This window comes from Mastigoproctus giganteus, chromosome 1 (genome assembly GCF_048544385.1).
Source record: "Mastigoproctus giganteus isolate SK-2022 chromosome 1, ASM4854438v1, whole genome shotgun sequence".
Lineage (NCBI taxonomy): Eukaryota > Metazoa > Arthropoda > Arachnida > Uropygi > Thelyphonidae > Mastigoproctus > Mastigoproctus giganteus.
Window position 1 is genome coordinate 6,868,995 of NC_143575.1, and position 25,068 is coordinate 6,894,062.

Consider the following 25,068-nt stretch of genomic DNA (forward strand, 5'->3'; position numbering starts at 1 on the left):
GCGCCCCCAACTGAATGCAATATGATAGGAATGAAGAGAAGATTCTGAAAATGTATTTATGTTTTTTATATCAGTGAAGTGGAAACACATTTCACCATAATAACGTAAAGACCCACACAATTCCAGCTATTAGTATTATCGCAAATGCAATTAGATCGAGTTTACTACCAGTTTATAACAGATTCCACTAGCAGAAATACAACTGGAAATTGTTTTTATTGTTTTATGGTAGTAATCCTCAGAAATGTGCTTTAGTAAAATGTGAGCTAGTGTGGTGTTAATAGTGTTTCTTTGCCTTTACGGTGTTGTTTATTCAGTTGCTACACTCGCGCAGCTTTGTTTATGTGTATCAAGCGTGCCTCCTCATTTTGTAATTGTGCTTTTGTAATTTTACTCATTTTGTAATTCCCTAAAAATGAGTAAAATACTTAAAAGGTGTGAAAAGGAAGCACCTTGGTGAAGACACTACAGATTCAGAGAGAAAAAGAAAAGCAATATCGATAGACAGAGGCGGACTGGGTCAAAAATTCTTACCCGGGAAAATTTGTAGCGGCTTCATACTAGCGTTTATGGCCAAAATCACACCGGCCTCCATCGTCTTCTGGCCCACCGGGGTTTCCCCCGATAAGGCTTATGGCCAGTCCACCTCTGTCGATAGAGAAAAAATATGAAATTGTGAAACACTTTGAGCAAAATGAAAGACCATGTGATATTGCAAGTGCTACAGGCCTCATTGAGGCAACACCGAGAATTAGAAAGAATGCAAAGAAAATAAAAACAACTTTCATAACAGGAACAACTCAAAGTGTAATAAAATCCATTAGATCAAGACAAAGAATTGGAAGAGATGGAACGGCTATCATCTGTTTGGATAGAAGATCAAACAAAGAACAAGTTTGCTTACGATAGAAGCAAAAGCATTAGCAATGTTTTATTATGTAACAGTCAAAATAAAATATGTAAGTATTTTATTACGATTATTTATTGTGTTTGGTAATGTTTTGGTTACAAATGTGTGTTCAATCTTGAGTGGTCGGCACCTAATCCTATTTTTCCCATATGGCCTGTTGTTTATATTGCACGATTTTGCATTGCACAAGGGTTTCTAGGAACAACTATTGTGCTATACAAGGACTGATTGTAGTAGTGAAAATTCCACCTTCATAGTGAAAATTTCACCTTCATTCATTTTACTAATCCCTCTCATAGCCTTATAAACATCAATCAGGTCAACTGAGATGCCTGGTTAACAAGCTCTGTAGCCCACATAATTGGAGTCCTTCCTCGTATGACTGTCCTTCTCACCATTCGAGTTGACTGTCTTTGGACCCTTTCAAGAAGCTCAATGTCTTTTTTTCAGATGAGGTCTCCATACTTGAACACAGTATTCCAAATGTGGTCTTACAATTGCCTTATACAATGGGATTTTGAACTCCCTATCTCTACAGGATAACATTCGAAAAATCATCGACAGAACACCATGGGCTTTCCTGGCGACCTGTTTACACTGTTCAGAAAACTTCATATCTGCCCATATCGTAACTCCCAGATCCCTTTCCCCTCTACTGTTTTTATTCCAACCCCACCAAGTGTATAATTTATTTGGGAATTACTATTCCTCAAGTACAAGACCTTGCATTTAGCAGCATTAAAACATAGCTGCCACTTCTCTGACGATCCATAAAAGTCTGTTCAAGTCATCCTGAAGGAGTGCTGCTTGGCATTGATCATTAACAACTCTACCAATCTTTATGCAGTCTGCAAATTTTGATATCATGCCTTCTATCCCTTATCCCTTTGCTGATGTCATTTATGAAAATCAGAAACAACAGTGGTACAAAAACCAATCCTTGAGGGACCTCACTCCTCATGTTACACCAATCTGAAGAATATCTATTAATTGCAGCCACCAGCAATCCATCTTAGAATCTTACTAGTAATCCGAACCTGTTCAAGCTTCTACAGTAACCTCTCTTGAGGGACCAAATCAAATGCTTTGCTAAAATCCAAAAAAACTGTCAAATTGTTCCCTAAATCCAGCTCATGAGTAACTGTGTCAAAATAGCCTATTAAGTTAATTAAACATGATTTTCCCTTAACAAAGCCATATTGTGTGTCCTTCAGAATGCCATATCTATCTAAATGTTCCTGGATGGCACTCAATCATTAAGTCTAAGATTTTTCATACCACCTTTACATCTTGTTACTTTATATTTTACATAACACCTACATGTGAAAGTTACATATAAATGAAAAATAAAATGTTTAAATGGGATACTAAATGAACAAAATTAATTCTCACCTGTGGTTTCCCAATAAATTTCTTGCATTCTTCTTCAGATACTCTGCTGAGACCTGCTAAAAGCCGAGATGCTAAGGTTTTGCTCTTTAATTCAACAAGTAACGGCTGATAAGGATAATCTTCAGAAAATTGAACACACACTGTCAGCTGCTTATGTTTTGTTTTCCTAATGAAATAGAAAGGAAGAAATTTTAATGTATAACCATGAGCAATAACAAGAAAAGATAAAAGTATTTAGTATTTCCTTAACTATGGAGTAATCTGGATTCTATGTGTCCTGATTTCCCTTTACATCTTGTAGATTTTATTGGATTTCCTAAATCCTTTATATCAATAATCTGAATCCACTACATTCTCTTGACATATGCTAAAATTTTTTATACAAAAAAGGAAGAAAATACAAATAATAATCATAAATCTTTACAAGATACTAGTATCAGTACTAGAAGTGACAAATGATGAAAGAAAGCAAGCTTATACAGCATCAGCAAAAAAAAAAAAAAAATCTTTCCACACATCACTTGTTCATCCTTCTAATAATCTGTCTAGTTCTTTCTTTCCCACTTCCACAGCACAAGATGGAAGTTTATTCCAACAATTAAGTACACAATGAATGCAAATTTATACATCTACCTTACAACCATCATTCCTCAATTGAAATTTATGACCCCCATCTTGAACAAGAGAAAATTCCCATCAGAATTTAGCTTCCTCAGGCTATTCAAAGCCTAACATACCTCAATCAGATCTCTTCAAAAAGAAAACTTAAGTTCCTGCCATGTGTTACTCTCAGTGCAACCCCAATTTGGCCAAAAAAATGTTTTCTTGTAGTGATAAAATCAAGAGACATAGGATGATTAAGACAATCATCCTTTTTAAAAGATGATTTCCCTATGTTCCTTTGATTTTATCAATTTAAGAATTTTATGCATTTGCAGGATAAAATGTAAAAGAAGATATACTGCATCTTGTATATAAAACACCCATAAGACAGTATAACAGCTCATATTACAGAATTAAATCTACATATATCTTGAGATTATGTGACTAATCAACATTTAATATATTGAATATATGGCCGACCGGGCTAGCCGGGTGGGTAAAGTGCCTGCCTGGCAACCCAAAGGTCGCGGGTTCGAATCCCGCCTCGGGCTTGGATCAAAGTACTGCAAAAACTTGGGAGGTGCATTATGGCCACAGAAGCCAATGCGCCAACAACTACCAAAAAAAAAAAAAAAAAAAAATTGAATATATGCTTACAAGTTAGTGCAAATGCATCAGATCTGCTGGCAGCTAACTACTCAATAGTTATAAAATTGGCATCATTATGTATATGTCATATTGTGAATACTGAGTTACTTATTCTCTCAGCCGATACCACCGCCCAGACAGCACCATTTTGGAGCTGATTGGCTCCTCTTTGGTGGGTGGGCAGGCATCCTGGTGTTGCAATGATGGAAAGGCAGTTGCGAAGTATAACTCCACAATATGAGAGATGCCTGATGTGTGTAGTAATTTGAATTACATCGCATTTTAGGGCAAAAGCCTCAAGTTGCGTAGTGAGTTAACATGCTTACAAGTTAAAGCAAATGCATCAGATCTGCTCACAGCTAACTACTAAATAGTTATAAAATTGGCATCATTATGTACATCTCATATTGTGAATACCTTCACAATGAGTTGCCATGATATTGCACTACCTCGAATAAGTAACTCTTCACCATAGGAGAAGACTATTGTTACTTATTTTCAGTGGATGCCACCACCCAGACGGCACCGTTTCGGAGCTGATTGGCTCCTCTTCAGTGGGTGGACAGGCATCCTGGTGTTGAGGATATTCACAATATGAGATATATATAATGATGCCAATTTTATAACTATTTAGTAGTTAGCTACGAGCAGATCTGATGCATTTGCACTAACTTGTAAGCATGTTAACTTGCTATGCAACTTGAAGATTTTTCCCTAAAATGCAACGTAATTCAAATTACTACACACCATCAGGCATCTCTCAAATTGTGGAGTTATACTTTGCAACTGCCTTGCCATCAATGCAACACAAGGTGCCTGCCCATCCACCAAAGAGGAGCCAATCAGTTACAAAATGGTGCTGTCTGTGTGGTGGCATCGGCTGAGAATAAATAACAATAGTCTTCCCTATGGTCAAAAGTTACTTATTCAAAGTAGTGCAATATTATGGCAACTCATTGTGAAGGTACAGGTGGTGCCTCGCAATTCGACGTACCGCTATTCGACAGTCAGATTTCGCAGGCCGGTGAAAACGCTACATGATATTGCACGATAGAATTCTTTGCTGGACTACGTAACTGCGTTTAACGTTACTAAATAGCACTAAATAGTGACGGCTGCTTCATACATTTTAACCAATGGTATTAAAGAGCGAGAGTAACATTTAACCAATGGTATTAAAGAGCGAGAGTAACATTTAACCAATGGTATTAAAGAGCGAGAGTAACATTTAACCAATGAATAGATCCCTCAATCGTTCAACTACGTTAGCCACCCTCAAAGATAGCTACAGGCATGCCGTCAGTTCTTCCTCAGTTATGAGACAACATTATCTCGTTAATAATCGTAGCCTGAGTTCACGTTTGCTCGAGTTGTTTGTGCTAATTTATAATTCTGCATTTCTCATAAAGTAAAAAATTTTGTGCTTTGGCAGTTATTTTTTGAGTGAAATTTGATAATGGGTCCAAAGAGAAGTGAACAGCGGAATAATTCAGGAAAGAAACACACTTGGTTGAGCCTAGAAAAGAAGAAAGAAATTATAGAAAAAGTGCTCCCCATATAAACAACAACATTGAAAAAGTGCAGAAAGGTAGAACAATTACAGATGTAGCTCAAGAGTAGGGCGTCCCTATGTCAACTTTCTGGCAACAAAGAGACAAGATTATAGGTGCTAGGGTGTTCGCTGGAGCAATCAAAATTTCTGACAGAAACAGATCTTTAATCAATGAAGAAATGGAAAAGCTGCTTCTTACCTGGATTAGAGAAAGACAGATGAAAGGAGATCCAGTAACTCAGGCAATGATCTGTGAGAAGGCTAGGTTAATTTTTGAAGAATTGCAGAAGAAAATTCCAGGACATATCTCAGATCAAACTGATGAATTCAAGGCAAGTCGTGGGTGGTTTCACAGATTCCAAGGTAGAACAGGTATCCATAGTGTTCTCAGACATGGGGAAGCAGCTGGTGCAGATAAAAAGGCTGCAGAAGATGTTGTTGTTGTTTGGTTTTTAGGAGCATTAGCAACTAAGGCCATATTGCTCCGGAATATGCGGTGGTCATTCCCTGACTTTTCCACATCCTCCGTATTTGGTAGTGACGGGCTCGAACCCCGGTCTAATCAAGAAGCATGTGGTACGCACTGCTGCTCCTTCCCACCTGGCTAAGGAGGCGCCCGCTGCAGAAGAGTTTGTGAAAAATATTGAAGATTTAATCATGAAGGAAGGCTACTTGCCACAGCAAATTTTTAATGGGGATGAAACTGGGTTATTTTGGAAGCGCTTACGAAATCGAACATACATCACGCAAGAAGAAGTGACGCTCCCAGGACATAAGCCTATGAAAGATAGGCTTACCTTGTTATTGGCAGCAAATGCAAGCGGAGACTTAAAGTAAAGCCACTTCTCGTTTACCACTCTAAAAATCCTCGCTGCTTTGGGAAGAAAATCATCAAGTCCAAACTGCCAGTGATGTGGAGATCCAATGCAAAAGCCTGGGTAGACCAGAAAGTCTTCAAAGATTGGATTTTTGAGGAGTTTGCCCCGAGCGTAAAAAAATTCCTCATTGACAACAATTTACCTTTGAAAGCACTGATGATTCTTGACAATGCTAGTGCCCACCCCCAAGACTTGGCAAACATTCTTGAAATTGACTTTGATTTCATCAAAGTCCAGTTTTTGCCTCCAAACCTGGTTCAACCCATGGATCAAGAAGTAATTGCCTGTTTTAAAAAAACTTTACACTAAGGCTTTCTTTTCACAGCTTTTTGACATGACTCATTCTTCTGATAAGACACTGAAGGAGTTCTGGAAGACTGAGTTCAATATTCTTCATGCCATTTCCTTTATTAAAACTGCCTGGGAGGGAGTGACACAGAGGACCCTTCGAGCATCATAGAAGAAACTCGTTCCTTCCTTTTTTCGGGATGACAACAATGCAGTCCAAGCCGCTGAAGAATCAGAAGCAACTGCAGCCATGCGAGAAATCATTTCGACGGCAGAGAACCTCGACATAGGAGAAGTTGATGAAGCTGATGTGGAAGAGCTTGTGGAGGATCACGATGACGAACCAACCGTGGAAGAATTCAAAACACTCAGCGAACAGGAAGCAAAAGAGAGAGAAAAGGAAATTTCACTTGAAGAAGAAGAAGACAGGGAAAAAGGGCCGATGCCAACAGCTGCCATTAAAGAAATTTTATTCCATTGGGAGAAGGTGCAGTCTGCTTGTTTAAAATGGCACCCCAACACTGCTGTTGTAACTAGAATGACAGACTTGTTTAACAACACTACTATGCATCACTTCAAGGCTATCTTGAAAAAGAGGGAGAGACAGTCTACCCTTGATCAATTCCTCATCCCCATTCAAGCCAAGAGGAGAAGAGAAAGGGTAGAACAAGATAAATAAAACATCCTTCCAACATCTAAGGCTCAATGAAATGTATGTGCTCATTATGTATTTTGTAATTTCGTTTGTTATAAAGTAGAATATAGTAAAGTCAATAATACTGTGTATTTCTCTCCGACAACGAATTAATAAATTTTCCATAAACTTATATGGAAAATATTGACCCGCAATTCGACAAATTCGCAATTCGACTCTAATTCGGCGACGGATTATAGTCAAATTGCGAGGCACCACTGTATTCACAATATGAGATATACATAATGATGCCAATTTTATAACTAATAGTTAGCTGAGGAGAAGATCTGATGCATTTGCACTAACTTGAAAGCATGTTAACTCACTATGCAACTTGAGGCTTTTGCCCTAAAATGAGATGTATATTGAATATATTATTTTATCATTTTGTCTAGTTCTTCCTTGAATTTATTCAAACTATTCATTTCCATGACAACAGATGGAAGTCTGTTCCAACAATCAACCAACCACTGGCTGAAGGCAAATTTCTGCACATCTGTCCTGCAATCATCTTTCCTTAATTTGAATTTATGTCCACACATGTGTAATCTAAGCAAAAGGAAGAATTCAATCAGCATTCAGCTTGCTCAACCCATTCAAAACCGTAAAGACCTCAATCAGATCACCTCACAGGTGCTAAGTCAGAATACACTGCAATTTGCAGAACAGCAGCCTTTCTCAGTAAGAGCATCCCTTTGTTCCCCCTCACCAATCTTGTTGCCCTCCTCTGTACTCGTTCCAGCAGCTCTACAACCTTACTAAATTGAGGCCTCCAGACCTGTATGCAGTACTCAAGGTGTGGCCTGTCCACTGCTTCATACAAAGAGATAATCATCTCCTTAACCGTGCTAACTAAATCTCTGTATATCACTGACAAAACCCTGTGAGCTGTCCTGGCAGCCTGTCTGCACTGCTCAGATCTTCATATCGGACTACACAATTACACCCAGGTCTCTTTCATTTTCCACTATCCTGACCGTAGTACCGCACAGTGATACATTAATCTGGGATTACCACTACGCACACGCAGTACCTTGCATTTCTCAATGTTTAATTTCAAGTGCATTGAAGTCTTTGCCAGAGACTTCTCGCAACCTGCCGTGGCTAGAGTAACCTGTTTTCTGGCTTGATTGCAGACTAGTTTACATCTACCATAGGTTTCTGTATCATCTATTATTTTATATGCATCCCATGCACTTTTCTTCTCTGCCACGAGACTTGTTAGTTCATCTGACATCCATTTATATCAAAACCTTGAACAGTATTTCTTAATTGGTATGAAAAGACAGTTTCTCCAATTACTTTCCTGAATGCTTTCCATTTAAAATTTTCTCTTGGTAGCATCAGTTGATACCACTGCATAGAATTTAAAAACTGTCCAAAACCACCGCAGTCACCCTTATGAAAGCAAAACTCATTCCCTTTAGAGTAGTCACATTAAGTATATCCCACATGTTTAATCACTGCTACCCAGGGAGCCTTTTACCCACAGATTCTTATTGCATGAATAATCGCTGCTGATTTCTTGGCTCTCTAACATGCTGCTGCTGCTGTAGAAAACAGACATCCAATAAAGCCACAAAAGTCTTGCTGGTGCATGAGTGACCAACCAAGTTTCAGTCAATGCCTGGGAAGTTCCCCCATTATAAGACATTCTGATTTACTGGCCCACTATTTCCCTGTATAGCTGTTTGTTATACTCATCAGAATCATTAGGCCTATAACACACTCCTACCCTCATTTTTGCTTTCCCAGTGCTTTTGTCACACTAAACTGACTCAACGTTGCACTGTCCACCAATGTCAAATGGATGCACAGAGTTAGATTTTATGTGTTTCTTAACTAACAGCATAACAACTCCTCCCTTCCTATCCTGTCCTGTCTATCCCTTCTGCACACATTGTACTCTCCAAATTCCAATTCCACATTCCTTATATCCCAACAATATCTGCCTTTGATGTCTTAACCAGCAACTCAAATTCATCAAATTTATTTACTATACTCCTAGCACTGGTGTACATGTAAGTATACATGCACTTCTTCTTACTCTTAGTTACCCTAACACAGCCCACGTATTTACTTGTTTCATGAAGACTTCCAGCACTTCTTGAAATCCCCAGCAACTTATTTTCCAGGCTGCTGCTCATTCCAATAGAAGCAGTGCAAGAATCACTTCCACCTCTACCTGCAGCTACTGTTAATCTATTAATCTGTGAATCCACACCCCCAAGCTGGCAGTTTTCCGACCCATCTAACACTACCTCGATAGCATCAGCAAATATTCTTGCACCCTTTCTATTAAAGTGTATCCTATTCCTGTAGAAGCAGTCTCTCCTGTTAACAAGCACAAACCACACTGAGAAAAATTCTACCGCATGAGCCTTGCACAAAAGGGCCGAATTGATTAACAATGCTTTCATCATACATTCCCTCCTTTCGTGTCTGAGCAGAAATCCAGACACTTTCAATTATAACCTTAACTTGCAGCTTTTTTTCAACATTGATCTGTACTTGTTAGTTAAGTCTACTCTTAATGCCATTAGTGCTAACATGTACAGAAATATCACCTTTCGTGCCCTTAAAAGATGTCTGCTTTACAATGTTCAATGTTTGCTTTTGTGAAGGTGACTACGATGGTCTGAGACAGTATTTAAATTCTATACAGTGGGACCAACTGATGATGTTACCAACAGCAAATTCAAAATGGGAAGCATTCAAAGAACTTATCTTGAAAGCTACTAGGATTTACATACCAACTAAGAAATATTGTTCAAGGTTTAGGCCTAAATGGATGTCAGATGAACTAATGAGACATGGCAGAGAAAAAAAAATGCATGGGATACATATAAATTAACACGTGACACAGAAGCCTATGATAGATATAAGCTGGTCTGTAACCAAGTCACAAAGGAGGTTAGGCAGACAAAGGCAGATTATGGCAAATGATGCAAAGAATAACAGCAAAGAGTTCTTTACTTATGTAAACTCTAGAAGGAAGGGGATGAATCAGATCGGTCCACTTGATATCGATGGTTCAACTGTTGATGATCCTGCTCAGGTAGCTAACAAACTAAATGATTATTTTGCATCGACATTCACACATGAGGAGTTATTCAGCGAGGGGAATTCCAGAGGTGTATTCAACTCGGGCAGTAAGCTAGATAATCTTGTAATAACTGAGAATAAAGTGGAGGAGAAATTGTTGAAGATAAACACAATAAAGACACCAGGGGTGGATGGGATCTATCCAGTTATATTAAAGGAGGCAGCAAAGGAAGTAAGCAAACCCTCATTTTAGAAAGGATGTAGAGCCATAATTATGAGAGCTTCCTTCGACTCAGGGGATGTACCCATAGACTGGAGATGTGCAAATGTGTCCCCAATTCACAAAGGAGGATCAAAGGCTGACAAAAGTAATTATAGACCTGTGAGTTTAACTTCTGTTCCAGGAAAATTAATGGAGGCACTGGTTAAAGAAGCACTGCAGGATCATCTAGACAAGACTTCAGTTATAGCTCGGACACAGCATGGTTTTGTTAAGGGGAAGTCTTGCCTGACCCATTTGATTGGATACTATGATGCAGTCACAAAAGAGCTGGATGCAGGGAATAACTTTGATATTATATACTTAAATCTTAGAAAGGCTTTTGATACTGTTGCACATGGAAGACTGCTGCACAAATTGGAGCAGTGTGGCATTGGAGGCAAATTGCTGCTATGGATAAAGGGGTGGTTGAGGGGGAGAAGACAGAGTGGTAATCAATGGACACTGCTCATTGTGGACTAATGTTATTAGTGGAGTCCCTCAGTATTCAGTGTTGGGTCCATTATTGTTTTCTGTATTTATAAATAATATTGATGTGGTATATCAAGCTTAATGTCCAAGTTTGCAGATGATACAAAGGTTTGCAGGGTTGTTAAGGACACTACTGAAGCTATGCTGCTGCAACATGATCTGGAAAGGTTGAGCAGAGGGGCTGAGGACACGTGGCAAATGAAGTTTAACATTGACAAATGTAAAGTACTACATATGGGGAAACAGCAACCCCAGAGCAACGTATCAACTCTGTGGTACTACACTGACAGTGGTAGAGAATGAAAAGGACCTGGTGGTAATTGTGCAGGCAGATATGAAGTTGTCTGAGCAGTGCAGATGGGCTGCAAGAGTAGCTCATGGTGTTTTGTCAATGATATACAGAAATTTTTCTAACAGTGATAAGGAGTACCCACACCTTGAGTACTGTATACAGGTCTGAAGGCCTCATTTCAAGAAGGATGTAGAGCTACTGGAATGAGTACAGAGAAGGGCAACAAGATTAGTGAATGGAACAAAGGTTTAAGTTTTGCAAATTACAGTGTCTGGAGACTAGGCACCGGCGAGGTGATCTGATAGAGGTGTATAAAGCCTTGAATGGTTTCAGCATGCTCAATGCTGATGGGATTCTTCCTCTTGCTCAGAATAATCACCTGAGAGGGCATAAATTCAAATTGAGGAAAGACAAACGTAGGATAGATGTGCGGAAATTTGCCTTTAGCCAGCGGGTAGTTGGTTGGTGGAACAGACTTCCATCTCTTGTTGTGGAGGTTGATAGCCTAAATAAACTTAAGGCTCAGCTGGACAAGTATTTCGGACGAACGGAGGGGTGAAGTGGAAGTTTTTTTTTTTTTTGGCTGATGCTGCATAAGCTTGCTTTCTTGCATCATATGCCTCTACTAATGCTAATGCCATCAACTTTTGTCCTCTGGCACACATACCCTGGTCCTATTCCACTTATCCTTTTTGCACAATATATTTCCTGTTTCTCTGACAATTCAGTCACTGACAATAACTAGTTCCTTTGGGACCAGCGCATTCTGCCTTGAAGATTGCCACTGTGTTGCCTGATGCACAAAAATGAGTTCTAGCATTGAGTTGGGCAGCTGAGAGCTTGATGGGTCCTCCATTTTAATTCTTTCAAAGGCATCAACCCTACTCCTGAAACTCTCATAGACGCCCATCAGAACAGAGTTGGCACCTAATTTCTTCTCACACTCTGCATCTAACACACATAAAGACATTCTCCTTGGGTAGGTTATGTTGTGTTACAGAAAGGTCCGCATACATTTCACAAGTTGCAGATTGTTTTAGACTGTGATGCATTGGAGAATTTCCCTAGCCACAGCACTTCCGCTACTTTGTGCCCATTGCTTTGCTGCTCTGATCTGGGGCATGATTTCCTTTTAAATTCAATTTAATTGATTGACAATGAAATTAATAAGATTAATAATTTAATTGGCCAATTGACAACACTACACTAAACTAACAGATTCCTAAATGCAGTTATACGTATTATGCTATCAAGTTTCATGTTTACCTTATGCTATCAAGTTCAAGATATACACTATGCTATGCCATAGGATCTAACATAGTATAACAATGGCAGCAAGTTTTCAACGGATAAAGGTTCTACGTATATTAAGTAGTAAACTACAAAATCTCTAGTTTAATTCAAAATAAACTAAGGAGCATGACTAGGGCTATACAGCTACATATAGAAAATAAATTATGACAATTAAATCAATAAAACTGCAAAAATTTATCAAAAATGTATCTGTTTTCTGGAGCTGAAAATTCTTTTCCCACATGTGTTTAACCTCATTCCCAAAAAAGTATTGGTAGAGTAGTTAATGATCATTAGCAAGTAGCGCTCCTTTAGGATGACTTGAACAGGCTGCAAGAATGGCCAGAAAAGTGGCAGGTATGTTTTAATGCAGCAAAATGAAAGGTCTTACTCTTGGGGAATAGCAACCACAAAATAAATTATATGCTTGGTGAGGCTGAATTAAAAATAGTAGAGGAAGAAAGGAATCTGGGAATTATAATATGGATAGATATTAAGTTTTCGGTGCAGCATAAACAGGCAGCCAGGAAAGCCCATAGTGTCCTATCGATGATTTATCAAACATTATTCTGAAGAGATATGAAGGTCATAGTCCCACTATATAAGGCCACTATGTATGGCCAAGTTTAGAATACTGTGTTCATGTATGGAGACCTCATCTGAAAAAAGACATTGAGCTTCTTGAAAGGTTCCAAAGATGGGCAACTCACATGGTGAGATTGGCAAACGGGCAACCACACGAGGAAAGAAAGCTGGTTTTATAAAAACTAAGAAATACCTTTAAAGGCTAAGACCTAAATGGAGGTCAGATGAACTTATGAGACTTGTGGCAAAGAAGAAAAAGCATGGGATGCATATCAGTTATCAAGTGATACAGAAGCTTATGGTAGATATAGTCTATAATCAAGTAACAAAGGAATTTAGGCAAGTTAAGGTATATTATGAGAAAATCTCTGGCAAAGAATGCAAAGAAAAACAGCAAAGACTTCTTTACTTATGTTGACAGGGGAAGGACGAGACTGAACCACACTGGTTCACTTGATAATGATTGTTTTAACTGTTGATGATCCTGCTCAGGTTGCTGAAAGGCTGAATAGGTGTTTTGCATCTACATTGAGGAATTCTTTAGAGAGGAAGATGCCAGAAGTTTATCAAACTCTAATGTGGAGTTAAATGGTTTGGTAAATGAGAGGAAAGTGTAAGAAAAATTGTTGAAGCTAAACATAAAAATAGCACCTGAGGCAGATGGTATTTATCCAATTATATTAAAGAAGATAGGAAAGAAGGTAAGCAAATCCTTGGCCATAATTATGAGAACATCTTTGGATTCAGGGAAAGTTCCTACAGAATAGAGGTGTGCAAATGTATCCCAAATTCACAAAGAGGGATAAAAAGGTGAGTAATTACAGACCCTTTAGCTTAACTTCTGTTTCAGAAAAAATAATGGAATCACTGGTTAAAGTAATGCAGGACAATCTAGACATGAATGTAGCTATATCAGTCACAGCATGGATTTTTGAAGGAACGATTGTCTGACCAATTTAATCGGTTACTGGGATGCAGAAGCGAAGGGACAATGCAAAAAATAATTTTTATATCATATACTTGGATTTCCGGAAATCTTTTGATACTGTTGCACATAAAAGACTGTTGTATAGATTGGAGTAGTGTGCCATTACGGGTATGTTACTGGTATGGATAAAGAGATGGTTGAGTAGAAGAAGACAGAGTAGTTATTAATGGACACTGCTCTTCATGGACTAATATAATTTGTAGTTTCCCAGGATTAAGTGCTGGGCCCATTGTTGTTTATTATATCATTAATATTGACAAAGGTATAGCAGGCTTAATGTTTAAGTTTGCAAATGATACAAAGGTTGACAAGGGTGATTAGTGACAGTAATTGAAGTTAGCTACTGCAGCAAGATCTAGAAAAATTAGGCAGAGAAATGTCAGTTTGACAAATGGCAAATGCAAGGTACTGCACATGGGTAGCAGTACTCCCCCACAGTAATGTACCAACTGTGTGGTACTATACTCAAGGCAGTGGAAAATGAAAAAGAACTGGAGGTAATTGGGGAGTCAGATGTGAAATTTTCTGAGCAGTGTAGACAGGCTGCTAGAGCAGCTCATGGGGTCTTGTCAATGATATACAGGAACTTTACTAGCAGGGATAAGGAGGCAATTATGCCAATGTACAAGGAAATGGCTAGACTGCATCTTGAGAACTGCATAGAGGTCTGAAGGCCTCATTTTAGAAAGGATGTAGATCCTTTCTAAAATGATTTAGATTTCTGGAACAGGTCAGCAGAGATGTGCCGAGGGTGAAACAAATGAGGCTCTTGCCTCAGATTAAAAGCTGAAAGTAGCGCCAAAAGAAAGATTAAATAATTGCCAAAGTTACCATTATTAACAGTAGGGCGCAATTTTTCATTCTTGCCTCAGGTGCTAAAATGGCTTGGCACGCCCCTGCAAGTCAGAGAAGGGCAACAAGAGTGGTGACAGGAACAAAAGGGTGGTTTTACCAAGGAAGTCTTGAGTTCTGCAAATTGCATAAATTCAAATTGAGAAAGGATGGTTGAAGGATAGATGTGTGGATGTTTTCTTTCGGCCAGTGGGATGGTTAAAAAGAGCTTCCATCTGTGGTCATTGAGATGGGTAGTTTGAATAAATTCAAAGAAGAACTCATAAAATTATTGGAGCGGATCATGGGTGTTTTTTTCTTATGCTTTATATGTGTGTAGCATCATTTGCCACTACTAATACTAATAAACTGAATAAATATTTTGCATATACTTTTACACAAGCATTTAGAGATGGCATACCAGAAGTATACTAATTTATAACTGGGAGCTAAATGATTTTGTGATAACTGAAAGTAAAAACAGAAGAGAAATTGAGGCTAATAGTAAATAAGGCACTTTAAATCTGTCCAATTATATTAGAGGCAGCAAAAGAGATAAATAAACCATTAGCCATAATTATGAGAATGCCCTTGGATTTAGGGAAGGTTCCTATCAAACAGATGTTTAAAAGTCTCACCTATTCATAAAGGAGAGATTACTGGGAGAAGTGAGTAATTATAGACTGTAAGCTTGACTTCTGTTCCAAGGAAAATAATAATGTCAGTCATCAAAGAAGTAAGGCAGGATCATTTTACAGGAATATAGTTATACAGCAATCACAGCACAAATTAATTGAATGATCTTGTCCAACAACCAATCTGACTAGCTACTACAATGTAGTAACAAAGCAACTCAATGCAAAATATAATTTTGACATCATATACTTAGATTTCAGCAAGGCTCTCAAGGGTTCACTACCGGGCCTTTTATTTTTTTCAATATTTATTAACAATATTGATGAAGACAAATGAAGTTTAATGTCAAAGTTTGTAGATACAAAGGTTGGCAAGGTGTTTAATGGCAAAAATCAGGGTTTCATACTGTAAAAGAATTAGCATACCGCAGAAGAATTAGTCCTTGTGCATATGTCCATTCCGATATTCCCTGTCAGAGAATTGGTAATTTGGAATCTCCTCTCTTCGATCTTCTCTGGCTTAAAAATCTCTCTACTTCATTGGGTCAAATTCATCTGCTGTCTTTACCGTTCTCCAAACTCCACTAATCACTTGGAGCTCTTTGACTTCATCTCTTCACAACCTGACTTTCTCCAGACCAACTTTCCTAACAGTGAGGTAATTTTCCTTGGTGATTTTAATGTTCACAGCTCCAGCTGGCTTCCGTTTTCTAGTCACACCGACCCAGCTGGTCAAGATGCTGAGGCTTTTGCAATTTCCATTGACCTTGCACAGATTATACATTTACCTACAAGAATACCAGACAATCCTAACCATACAGCCAACATGCTTGAACTTTTTCTCACAAACAACCCTTCTAAGTATACGGTCGAAGTGATTAGTCCTTTAGGTACCTCAGATCACAACTTGGTGATTTTCTCTTCTCCAATAGAGCCTTTATCTCATGGCCATTCCCAACCTCATATTGTTTGGCATTACAAGAATGCAAAATGGGATGACATGCAAGATTTTTCTTCTTCTTTTCCTTGGTCGGACTACTGTTTCAAAACTTCTGATGTCAATGTTCGCTCTGATCGTGTTAGTGAAATTATTCTTGTAGAAATGGAATCCTTTATTCGAAACTCCACTTTAAAATCTTGTCTTTTATCTAAACCTTAGTTTTCCAATAAATGTGCTAAGGCTGTTCAAGAGAAGAATGTTGCATATCGTAATTGGCTTGTTTCCAATTCTTCAGTTTCATTTTCTGCCTACACCAAAGCTCGAAACAATTGTAAAGCAGTCATTAATCAGTCCAAACTATATTTTGAACAGGCTAAGAGTAGAAAACTTGCTTCTTGTCCTAATGTTAGCCGAGCATTCTGGTCTCTTGCCAAAGCTATTGGGCGCAACTTTTGCCCACCTTTGCTCCCACCTCTCTCAACACCAGATGGTTCTGTTGTCACTTCAGCCAAGGATAAAGCTGACCTGCTAGGATTCAATTTTTCTTCCAACTCATGTATTAATGATCTTGTTAAAACACCTCCCACCATTCCAAACTATATTTTGAACAGGCTAAGAGTAGAAAACTTGCTTCTTGCCCTAATGTTAGCCGAGCATTCTGGTCTCTTGCCAAAGCTATTGGGCGCAACTTTTGCCCATCTCTGCTCCCACCTCTATCAAAACCAGATGGTTCTGTTCTCACTTCAGCCAAGGATAAAGCTGACCTGCTAGGATTCAATTTTTCTTCCAACTCATGTATTAATGGTCTTGTTAAAACACCTCCCACCATTCCAAACACGCTCCATTCAATGCCTCCTGTGGTCTTCCATCAAAAGGATGTCAGAAGGATTTTGACGAATCTCGATGGTAAGAAAGCTGCAGGTCTTGATGGTATTTCTCCATTTTTTCTCAAAATCTGTGATCCTGAACTTACTCCTGTTCTTTGCTGCCTTTTTTCACTTTCTTATTCCAAAGGTGTTTTTCCTTCTGCTTGGATATTTGCTCATATCCAGCCAGTTCCTAAAAAGGGTGACAAGTCCCTCCCATCCAATTATTGTCCCATTGCAATTACGTCTACTCTTTCTAAAGTAATGGAGAAATCAATTAACCGCCAACTCTTAAACTACCTAGAAACCTTCTGTCTGATCAACAATCGCCAGTATGGATTCTGTCAGTGTCGATCCACTGGTGATTTTCTGGCTTATGTTACCCATTTATGGACAAATTCAATGGAAAATTTTGGTGAAACACAAGTAGTTGCTCTTGACATCTCAAAGGCTTTCAATCGTGTTTGGCATAAAGGTGTTCTAAACAAGCTTCCATCCTATGGTTTGCCAACTGTTTTTTGTAATTGGTTATCCAGTTTTCTCTCTGATCGCTCACTGAGGGTGATGGTAGATGGCTCTCTGTCTTCTAACTTCTCCACTAATGCTGGTGTTCCCCCAGGTTCAGTTCTTTCCTCCACTCTTTTCCTCTTGTATATTAATGACCTTCTTCTATTGACTGGAAATCCTATCCATAGTTTTGTCAATGATAGCACATTGCATTCCACTTTCCATTTTGAAAAACCTTGCCCTGCTCAATCAGCTTCAACTTCTCAAATATCTGCCACCAATTCCTTAAATGCTGATCTCCAGGTAATTCTCCAGTGGGGCAAAGGCAACTTAGTTGATTTCAATCTTTCTAAAACTCAGTCTTGTCTTATATCTCACAAAAAGGATTCTTCTGCTCCTATGCTTATCTTTGGTGACACTGTGATTTCTAGGCAAAATGATACATCTCTTTTGTAGATTACCCCGACTTCTAATCTCTCTTGGCGCAAGCACATTACAAATATTGCTTCCTCTGCATCTAAAAAACTTGGTTTTCTCTTTCGCTCTCGGCGTTACTTTTCTCCCAAACAGCTGTTCACTCTGTACAAATTGCAAATCCGCCCTACCACGGAATATTGTTCCCACATCTGGGGCAGTGCCCCCAAAACCTCTCTCAGGCTTCCAGATTCCATTCAACAGAGGGCAGTTAGGTTAATTAATGACTCCTCTCCAACAGAGTCTCTCCACTCTCTGTCTGCTGCATGCCTTTTCTACAGATACTTCCGTGGGCACTGTTCTGAATTGGCTTCTGTAATTCCCCTCTCTTTCAAAACTGTCCGAACACATGCCGGCACCAGCCAACATCCATTTACTGTCCAACTTCAAACTCACAGAACCAACTTTTCATCTTCTTCGTTTATTAATTCAACTGCCATTTTTGGAACAACCATACTTCATATGTACAAAGGGTACTAGGAAAGTTTTGCAATATGACGCAACAATGAATCACAGGAAGCTGCTTGTTGCAGCATGTTGAGACATGTTCATACGTGCATAGTAACCGCCGCGCCAAGTCGATGGGCTCAGTTATTCATTAGTAGTGAGAGTGTAAAGTGCTTGCAATGGCATCGTGGTCACGAAATGAGATAAGGACAGTTTTGCGGTATAATTTCGTGCGTGGTTTAACCATAGACCAGTGCTTAGAAGAAATGACTCTTGCACTAGATGATGATTGTCCACATCGTACAACGATATTCAGGTGGTATAGAGAATTCCAAAGGGGAAATTTCACTCTGGAGGATTCTGAGAGGCCGGGAAGGCCACGAACGTCAGTTACGGAGGAAAACGTTACTGCTGTGAGGAAAATGCTTGACGAAAACAGGCGAGTGACCTACCAACAGATAGAGGATACTTTGGGCCTAAATGCACCAGCAATTCGTTCGATTCTGCAAGATCATTTGCACGTGAAGAAACTTTGTTCTCTCTGGGTGCCGCATCAACTGACTGAAGAGCAGATGACACGACGTGTGACTTGGTGCCGGGAGATGTTAAAAAAGTTTGATAAGGGACAATCTCGGTATGTGAACAACATCGTGACAGGTGACGAGACTTGGCTGTACTATTACGATCTGCCGACCAAGGCTCAAAACAAAGTTTGGGTCTTTGATGATGACGACACACCCGTAATTGTCAGAAAATCCCGATCTGTAAAGAAGAAAATGATAGCTGTATTTTTCAAATCGAGTGGAATTGTGGAACGTGTCGTTTTGGACACGCAGAAGACAGTCACAGCTAAGTGGTATACTGAACAATGCCTGCCTAAAGTCATTGGATCTATGAAGAAGCTGCGGCCAAAGTCAAGAATGGACACCTGGTACCTCCATCACGATAATGCTCCAGCTCACCGCGCCAAAGCCTGCACCGAATATTTGACCACGACAGGACTGAAACTTCTCGAGCACCCTCCCTACAGTTCAGACCTTGCTCCCTGCGACTTTGCACTGTTCCCGCATGTGAAAATGAAGCTAAAAGGGAGGCGGTTTTCCAGTGATGAGGACCTTCTACGGGCTTGGGACAACGAGTGTGCTTTACTCCCTAGTGAAACTTGGCAGAACTGGTTTAAAGATTGGTTTCGGAGGATGGACAGGTGTATTGAATGTAGAGGAAATTACTTTGAAAAAATTAAATAAACAAAGCTGTATTGCAAAACTTTCCTAGTACCCTTTGTATTTCCTGAAAATTACAGTCTACAGAAGTTCAAGTCTAATGTCAACAAATATCTTCTTAACCTCCAACCCAAGTATGGTACTAAGTACTATAGGTTCTAATACCTCTCGTGTTTGGGGTTTTCATAAAAAAAAAATTTTTAAAAAACCATACCAAAAAAAAAAAAAAAAAATTTGAAATTGTGAAAAACGTAGATCTTTTTATTGCAATAACAAAAATGCAAAGCTTTCTTAAAAATTCTGAGTATATATCAGAAATATTTCCACTCCTAATAACTTTATATAAAAAGAGAAAAGAAAAAACAGGTTACTTACATGATGTCTGCTCTCACCATTGCTGGCACACAAGCAACTAACTTGCAGCCATCTATTTGCCTTTCACAGTAATTGTATATGTCTTTAAGTTCATCTTTTATCAAGTCCATGTTCACCTAAAATATATAGGAAAATAAACATTGAAACTTTGCATGAGTTTCACAGCCAAATCACACTAATTAATGTAATATAATGTTTTAAGTAAAAATGAATGGAATCTGGAAAAACATGGAATAGAAAGATGTGAAAAGATCCTGGAATTCATTTTCTCATCTATGCAGATGACAATGACATGACATTTTTTATGAAATAGAAAATTATAATGCAGTGGAAGAACATAATAAATTAGCATATTAAGATGATAAATATGTTAAAATAATTTCCATTTCAGAGCTCTGCAGCTTCTTCTTACAAATTTCCCAGACAGTATTTCACAACACTGTGGCTTTGACTTGTAAATAAATTCATTAATTGTTCTTATAGTAATAGTATTTGCCATATAATGCAAGGAAGCCACTAGGAAAAAAAAAAAAAAAAGTAGATAAGAAAATAAAAAGAGAAAGATAAACAACAAATTATGCACTTCCCTCCTTATAAAGGTAACTATCCAGTTGACCTCCTTTGAATTTATTCGAACTCTCAGCCTCAACTACTTGCAAGGGCAACTTGTTCCAGCAATCAACGACTCAGCTAAAAGAACTCTTCCTAAAATCTAATCTAAACTTCAACCCCTGTAATTTGAATTTATTTCATTTGCACCAATAACACTACTATGCATTTTAAAATAATTCACTGTTTTCTCAGAAGAGGATGTTTTTGAATAATTTTCTAATGCTGATTTTGAAAATGACTTCTGTTTGTTTCCATCATGTCAGGTTTTTTAAAAAATCATGAAAGAAAATTTGATTTTCTTTCATGATTTCTTCACTAACACTTGCTAGATTGTCTGGAAAGTAGACGATGTAGTAGTGAAAAAATGTACCTTGACACTCATGTTGCAGCCCAACTCTTGAAGTTTGCCAACATAATTTCTACTATATTCTTGTAGTCCAGATTCAGATCTTGTTCCCTAAAAAGTTCCCAACAACAGACCTAAAGCTAATCCATGCCTCTTTTCTCTTTTATTCATAGTTCCCTCCAACCATCTGTCCATCATCAGGTTGCAAATTTGAAGTCCAAAAAAAATATCTTGTTTTAGCTTCTCTTAGGTGATTGATGGGAATTTACTACAAAGGTAGTTGAAGCAGGGACCTTCCTGAGGTTCCTGCTTTCACAAACTGTTTTCATTAAACCCAGTTTGGTGCAAAAGGAAGGGTCTACCATGGTTTATGAACCATATTCTTTGATCCAGGCAACAAAGCCCCTCTTTGGCCAGACTGTTGTTGTTGTTATTTGGTTTTCAGGAGCATTAGAAACTAAGGCCATATTGCTCCGGGGATATGCAGTGGTCATTCCCTGACCTTTCCGCATCGTCTATATTTGGTGGTCACGGGCTCGAACCCCGGTCTAATCAAGAAGCGTGTGCTACACACAGCTGCTCCTGCCCACCTGGCTATGGAGGTGCCCTTTGGCCAGACCTTTAGAGATGTCTTGCATTGAGCAATCTTGCTAAAGGTTTCCTGAATGTATCCACACACACACACACACCTCTGAGCCAAGGCATTCTTTCTGCTTTGGGACATAGACTATGCTACTCTAGTCGAAGGCATAATTTCACTTAAAATTATTCATACAACACTATACCACAGTAACATTATGTGATATGCTAATACAATAATAATATCAATACCACACAATTCCCACATATTGTAGAGATATATATATTGTACAAAATTTATAAAACAATATAATTATATACCCACAGACCACACAAAAGTAAAAAAATTATACTTATCTCCATTCTCATTTAGAACTTCCAGGTATTTTTTAAACTAATCAATGGTGACAGTCAACTTTGTTATGGGTAATTCTCTAAATACTTATATAGAGTATATAAATATTTATTTAGATATATTTATTTATTATCTATTACATTCAGAGCCGGATTTAAACTTGTTGTGACCCTAAGCAATAACATGTATGAGGCTCTTCACCAGTTCACTGTGACAGTATTAAACAATAACTAATGATATTAAGAGTAGGAGACCGGCGGAATTACTTAGCAAGTACAGGTCACTGTTGAAAAAAAGCCGTGAATTAGGGTTGAACTTGAAAGTGTCTGCAATTCTGCCCAGACACGATAGGAGGGAGTATATGATGAGAGCCTTGTCGATCAATTCGGCCCTAGAGGGATTGTGCAAGGCTCAAGGGGTAGAATTTTTTTCAGCCTGGCCTGTACTTGTTAACAGGAGAGATTGCTTCTACAGGGATGGGATACACTTAAATAGAAAGGGTGCAAGAATTTTTGCTGATGCTGTCGAGGCAGTGTTAGGTGGGTCGGAAAACTGCTAGTTGGGGGGGATACAAGGACTAGTAGATTAACAGTAGCCACTGGCAGAGGTGGAAGTGATTCTTGCACTGCTTCTATTGAAATGAGCAGAAGCCTGAAAAACAAGATGCAGGATATTTCAGAGACTGCTGGTAGTCATTGCGGTACAAGTAAACACATGGGTTGTGTTAGGGTAGCTAAGAATAGAAACAGGTGCATGTATACCTGCGTGTACACCAATGCTAGGAGTTTGGTAAATAAATTTGATGAATTTGAGGTATTGCTCAAAACATCAAAGGCAGATGTTGTTGGGATATCAGAGATGTGGTGTCACACAGATATAAGTAATGCGGAACTGGAATTTGGGGAATACAATGTGTATAGAAAGGATAGACAGGACAGGAGGGGAGGAGGGGTTATGCTATTAATTAAGAAACACAAAGTCCAAGGAAGTGAAGCCAGTCGACATCGATGGACAGGGCAGTGTCGAGTCAGTTTGGTGTGACATAAGCATAGGGAAATCAAAATTGAGAGTAGGAGTGTGCTATAGGCCTAATGACTCTGATGAGTATAATAAGATATTGTACAGAGAAATAGAGTGGGCCAGTAAATCAGAGAGTCTTATAATGGGGGATTTTAATTTCCCAGATATTGACTGGAATTTGTGGGTTGGTCACTCGCACACTAGCAAGGCTTTTGTGGATTTATTGGATGATTGTTTTCTACATCAGCATGTTCGTGAGGCAACAAGAGGGAACAATACTCTTGATCTGATTATCAGTAGTGATTCTTCATGCATTAAGAATCTGCAGATAAATGAACCACTAGGTGGCAGTGATCACAGTGTGTTGAAGTGGGATTTACTCAAGGAGGTAATTACCATCAGAGGTAAAGGGAAGGGTTTTTGTTTTCGTAAAGGCGACTATGATGGTCTGAGACAGTATTTAAATTCTATACAGTGGGACCAACTGATGATGTTACCAACAGCAAACTCAAAATGGGAAGCATTCAAGGAACTAATCTTGGAGGCTACCAGGCTTTACATACCAACTAAGAAATATTGTTCAAGGTTTAGGCCTAAATGGTTGTCAGATGAACTAATGATACATGTGGCAGAGAAGAAAAATGCATGGGATACATACAAATTAATGGGTGACATGGAAGCCTATGATAGATATAAGTTGGTCTGTAACCAAGTCACAAAGGAGATTAGGCAGGCAAAGGCAGACTACGAAAAATCCTTGGCAAAGGATGCAAAGAAAAACAGAAAAGAGTTCTTTACATATTTGAACTCGAGAAGGAAAGGGATGAATCAGATTGGTCCACTGGATATTGATGGTTCAACAGTTGAGGATCCTGCTCAGGTGGCTAACAATCTAAACGAGTATTTTGCATCTACATTCACGCATGAGGAGTTATTCGGGAAGGGGAATGATGTAGGTAAAGTAAACATTGGCAGTGAGCTGGATGATTTTGTAATAACTGAGAGGGAAGTGGAGGAGAGATTGTTGAGGATAAACATAAAAAAGGCACCTGGGGTGGATGGGATCTATCCAGTTATATTAAAGGAGGCAGCAAAGGAAGTATGCAAACCCCTAGCCATAATTATGAGAGCTTCTTTGGACTCAGGGGAGGTACCCATAGCCTGGAGATGTGCAAATGTAACCCCAATTCACAAAGGAGGATCAAAGGCTGACACAAGTAATTATAGACCTGTTAGTTTAACTTCTGTTCCAGGTAAATTAATGGAGGCACTGGTTAAAGAAGCACTGCAGGATCATCTAGACAAGACTTCAGTTATAGCTAGGACACAGCATGGTTTTGTTAAGGGTAAGTCTTGCCTGACCAATTTGATTGGATACTATGATGCAGTCACAAAAGAACTGGATGCAGGGAATAACTTTGATATTATATATTTGGATCTTAGAAAGGCTTTTGATACTGTTGCACATGGAAGACTGCTGCACAAATTGGAGCAGTGTGGCATTGGAGGCAAATTGCTGCTATGGATAAGGGGATGGTTGAGTGGCAGAAGACAGAGAGTGGTAATCAATGGACACTGCTCAACGTGGACTAATGTTATTAGTGGAGTTCCTCAAGGTTCAGTGTTGGGTCCGTTGTTGTTTTCGGTGTTTATGAATGATATTGATGATGGTATATCAAGTTTAATGTCCAAGTTTGCAGATGATACAAAGGTTGGCAGGGTCGTTAAGGTCACTACTGACGCTATGCTGTTGCAACAGGATCTGGAAAGGTTGAACAGATGGGCTGAGAGGTGGCAAATGAAGTTTAACATTGACAAATGTAAAGTACTACATATGGGAAACAGTAACCCCAGAGCAACGTATCAACTCTGCGGTACTACACTGACAGTGGTGGAGAATGAAAAGGACCTGGGGGTGATTGTGCAGGCAGATATGAAG

General features: G+C 38.9%; 1 protein-coding gene across 1 annotated transcript in view; it reads right to left on the reverse strand.

Annotated features, from left to right (window-relative positions):
• LOC150090519 (uncharacterized) overlaps positions 1 to 25,068 on the reverse strand; it is a 131,048-nt gene that overhangs the window by 98,770 nt on the left and 7,210 nt on the right. The window contains exons 2-3 of the mRNA XM_090378297.1: positions 20,218 to 20,333; positions 2,303 to 2,468 (exon numbers count right to left, since the gene is read on the reverse strand). Coding sequence (XP_090234423.1) covers positions 2,303 to 2,468; positions 20,218 to 20,327 — 276 coding nt within the window. The 5' untranslated portion in view covers positions 20,328 to 20,333. The remainder of the gene's footprint in view (positions 1 to 2,302; positions 2,469 to 20,217; positions 20,334 to 25,068) is intronic.